The sequence below is a fragment of the Colias eurytheme genome, chromosome 28 (genome assembly GCF_061535395.1).
Source record: "Colias eurytheme isolate Ceu_HAF_F1 chromosome 28, ilColEury1 Martin Lab GWU primary, whole genome shotgun sequence".
NCBI lineage: Eukaryota > Metazoa > Arthropoda > Insecta > Lepidoptera > Pieridae > Colias > Colias eurytheme.
Genome location: NC_143007.1, coordinates 2,211,863 through 2,216,782, shown reverse-complemented (window position 1 = coordinate 2,216,782; position 4,920 = coordinate 2,211,863). Strand labels below are relative to the sequence as shown.

The 4,920-nt window shown below is 33.7% G+C and overlaps 1 protein-coding gene across 1 annotated transcript; it reads right to left on the bottom strand.

The window, feature by feature from the left end:
* Window positions 1-772: 772 nt before the first annotated feature.
* On the bottom strand, window positions 773-2,756 carry LOC149896495 (uncharacterized). Its single transcript, XM_090117748.1, has one exon. The coding sequence runs from the start codon at window positions 2,127-2,129 to the stop codon at window positions 1,032-1,034; it is 1,098 nt and encodes a 365-aa protein (XP_089973874.1). The 5' UTR covers window positions 2,130-2,756; the 3' UTR covers window positions 773-1,031.
* Between the last annotated feature and the right edge of the window lie 2,164 nt (window positions 2,757-4,920).

Genomic DNA, 4,920 nt, shown 5'->3' with positions numbered 1-4,920 from the left:
TTTTCCTTGTCTTTGATAACGTGAATTAGGGCAGACGTAAACCAGGGAGGGTATTTACTTTTCTTCATTTTACTCTTAGGCACATGGTTATCAATTACACTACGCATAATGTCGTAAAATGCCTCTAACTTATCATTAATATCAACGAGGTTAGCGAATTTGGAGCACCAATCAATATTCTCCAGTTCCCGCACAATACAATCATAATCGGCTTTAAAAAAGTTATAGCTGACGTAGTCATCACATCTTAGTGTGGAAGGTGCTTCAGATACCAGACTCAGAAATAAACACGGATGATGGGGATCAGGTTTGGTCAATATATCAATCGCAGTAGATACCTTAAAACGAGGAATATTGGTTAAGGCTAAATCTAATATTTTTCCATTTTGATTTGTAATATTGTTTATTTGCTCAAGGTTATTTAAGTTGATAAAATCAACCAAAGCACACTCCACACGACCGTGACATGCAATAGGAACCATTCCACAAGTACCGCCTTGACCATAAGCCCATTCTAAGTTTCCTAAGTTAAAATCACCTAGTATTATTACATCTTCCATATGTTCTAGTACATTATTAGCATTATAAATAAATTTGTCAAGGGCATTGTAGTTGGTTGGAGGTGGAAGATAAATAGCACAAATAGGTATGTTTTTTGTCACACCGTTAATAACACAAGTAATGTTCACCCAAAGATCCTCATATTCACTTTCATATTTAAATAGTCTAGAAGATTGTAATTTCCGAGCTACTGCTATTAGGACGCCACCCCCATCCAACTTAGTTTTTTTGTTACAAATACGGTCTCTACGATAAACAATATAACGGGAATCGAATATTTCACTGCTAGAAATGCCACAATTAAGCCACGTTTCACTTAAAACAATAACATCGTATGAGTTTAACAGAATATTCTTGTATAAGTCATTAGTTTTAGTTCTCAATCCTCTAACATTTTGATAATATAAGGTAATCATTATTATAAATTTAAATAAGAACCGCAACATTCACTGGGGATATAGAAAAGGAGACTATGTCATCAGTTTTATACTGTCTAAACATCGGATTTGTAATGCTTGACTAGTTTCGTTTTTACGCACATATATTTTGCCGTTCCGAACCCAAACAAATTGGTATCTCGCTTCTTTTGCTTTAATTCTAGCAGATGCATGGAGAATTTTGTTGGCTGGGGTTAAATGTTCTGCAACATAAACTGGTTTTTTAATTCCACCAATTCCCAGGTTGTGTGAGCTTAATTTATCTTCTGGGTTACATTTGTTGTATTTTTGTACCGCCGCTAGCAGAATATCGCGATGGCGAGGACTTCGCAATTTAGCAACAACAGCACGGGGTCGACTATCATCTTTGTTGATTTTAGCCACACGAGTTACATGCATTATATCACCGTCTATGATATCTGCATTTACTACTTTTGCAAGATTAGTAAGACAATTAATTAAGTTTTCACTGCGATTTTCGGGTAAGCCATTAATCTCTACATTGCTATCCCGTTGATGCTGTTCCGCATAGGCTAGTCGACTAGAAAGATCTCTTACAGTGCTTAATAAAGTAGCATTTTCCTTAGTTAATTTATCAACAACAGTATCATGTTCTTGCAGTTTATTTTTAAGTGCCTCATATTGGTCATTTAAGAAGGTTAAAGAGTCATGAAAGTCTGATATTTGTTTCGTAATGCCACTTAATTTGTCACATACTGCTTTAGCAACGGCGTTTTGTATTTCATCGACGATGTCAATCTTAAAAGTATTCAGAATCTCACGCAAACTGGCCTCAGTTACAGGTAAGTCATTGCAAGCAATAGTTCCTGACCGTTTAGGAGCACTTATTTTTATCCTTTGGGTGACATTATCCATTTGTTCCGTTGTTGAACCAAGGTCCTCACAAGGTTTAGTGCAGTTTCGAATTGGCGTATTGGTGTTATCCAGTTTGGGTCGCTGGCTTAGACATGCTGGACATTTCCAAGAAGACTTCTTTTCAGGTAACATGGCATAAAATCTCTTATCGTTGGTTCCAGCGCACTGTAAATCATACGCTAAAGAACATAGAGAGCATCTTAGGAAATGAGAACCTTTGATTAGGTTTCGACATCCACTACAAACATTCGACATAGTGTGTAAGTTAATCTTATTTTCCTTTTTTTCTTTCCAAATGTCTAGGTCCTTACTTTTTCTTAATAGTTCCTTACAGTACTATTTTTAAATGCAAAAAAAAAAAAAAATATCCTCAAAAAAAAAATATTTTTTTTTTTTATAAATGTTCTGTGATGATTTGAACTGGCATCTAACGATTCTTCGAGTAAGGGTGTCGATCGACACAGCTACGGACACTGGTACTGCTAACGTTGAAATTTATATTCTAATTGTTCGATATAGTCTTTAATAAAAATAGTTCTTAGCAACGACGTAATATTTTCGTGTTACCCTCGTGTATGCTTGTTTTTTTTTTTCCGGTAAAAAATTATTCACAGTTATTTATAAATGATGTAAAACACTTGTGAATTCACAGATCAAGATCATAAATAATAAATATCCGTTTATATTGCTTACACAGCACCACGAACCAAGTTGTATTGTTATATTGCACAAAGTTAAGTGATCTATTTGTGTGTTGATAGTTTATGACTTACGTAAGTGTCTATTTTATTAATTACCACTTTTTTCACTGATATAACTTTTGCACTTATTCACAACCAACTATACGAACATAATTTACTAGAGAAATTAGAAAACATTAAGATTTTCTATTTTAAACAATTAAAGTATACGGAGAACTATAACAGAGGTAGGTAGTACGCTCTTTTTTTTTTCACATCCTTTTGCACATCTTGTGGGTTCACGCTGAAATGTTTTTATTCATTTTCTCTTGCCTTTTTTCTTGCCTTGAACGACTTATATTGTAAGTACTCTCGCCACGAGTGCTTTCCATATTATTTTACATGCCTTTATGAAGGGTGCCTTTGCAGTATAATGCGAAAAAAATCTTGTCTCTGGTTGCTTTGGGCTAGAAGTGCAAGGGATTAACTCTAATTATGAATTAAACTTCCCTCTACAGACATTTTGATGTGTGAAAATGTTCACGCATTAAATTAATTTGTAACGTGATTTCACGTTTAAAATTAATATCACACGGAATTTTTTATTCCTATCCAACGTGATACGCAGTAACATAACTACCCATTGATTTTTAAACAAGAGGCGCAATTTTTTTTTCTATTTTACGGCAATAAGGCGCGATTTTAATGACACTTCAATGGAAGCGCGCGAAATAACATGATTCAACAGATAAAAAAAAGAAGCGTCAAAAAGCTTTTATATGGTATTCGAAATATGCAAAATAAAATGGAAAAATGTTTTTTAATTTAGTTCGATGTTTTTCAAGCATGTTTTTGACGCGGTTATAATTAAAATGTATCACATCCTGTAAAGGGTGCTATTAAATTTGCAATTAAGGAGGGTTTTTCGTTGACAGTTTTCGTAGACTATTTTTTAAGCAACTTTGGTGACCCATTTCTAAAATTAGGTTCGTGCTATATTAGTAAATTCGTAGCTGTTTTAGGATTTTAGAAAGTGCTTAGTTTGAAAGTTTTTTTTTTATATTTGTAGGTATTTTATGTAGTCTTTTCGTAATGTTTAGAGGTAATTTCTATAACTAATTTTATTACCTATTTATTTAAAAGTTCAGCTGTCGGCAATTAGGGTATTTTTATAAAATTAGTCTAACTTCTTTTGATGAAAATAATATAAGGAAAAATTTAAGAATTCTGTTATTATTTAGAAAACGTTCTATATTATTGTATCCTAAATTTTATTTCATTCATTACTTTTTAATTTTTATGTATTACTAGCGGTCCGCCCCGGCTTCGCCCGTGGTACCTACATGTTTAAACTATCCTATCTCTCAAGTTGGATCAAACTGCACATGGTGTGCGAATTTTATTATAATCGGTTAAGTGGTTTAGGAGTCCATTGAGGACAAACATTGTGACACGAGATTTATACATATATATTAAGATGAACTTTGAGTAAACATTCATTCAATAACAATAATACATAATTCGCATTTATTTTACAATACAGTGCAGCAAAGCTAAAAAATAAATACGTATAGTTCTGTGGTATAGTTGAATAATAAGAGTAGGGTAATTAATATCAATCTATATTTAAAAATGGTTCAATGTTTGTCTGTATGTTTATGTATGTTCTATATATTATAATCGTAATGTGCATGAGCCCACGTAGGCTTATGAGTTGGTACGACCAATCATCGACAGTAGCACCCACAAGCGAAGCCGTAATAAATGCGAAAGTTTGTGAGGATGTGTGTGAGTGTGTGTGTTTGTTACTCTTTCACGCAAATACTATTGACCCGATTACAATAAAATTTAGCACACATATAGAGGGTAACTTGGATTAACAAATAGAATAGGTTTCATCCCGGAAATCCTACGGGAACGGGAACTATGCCGGTTTATCTTTTAAAACGGGGCGGAAAGCTAGTAAAATAATATTCCACAACAATTAAACCACAGCATAAATTACATACCTACAGAAGGCATAGCATTTCTTTCTTTAGTTTAACTCTAAAGAAATCTAGGTACCTATAGTAGAACAATAAGACTAGGGCATCTAGGACAAGCTGGATACGCATTATGCAGCTACGCTAAACACCTATTACAGACGCACGCACGCTCTCACTAGGACGTAGACCCTGTTGGGGATAGATGTAGCAAGAAATAGACGGTCCACAATGCCCTAGTTTTAGTATTTGGAAGTCTATTAAAATATGCTTGTAACTAAGTATTATTTGTAGAAAAATTAATACAGTTAAAAATACTTAAAAGATACGCTCTTCTGTTTTCGCGCGGTTGATCCAGTTGATGATAAGATAAACTATTATTGT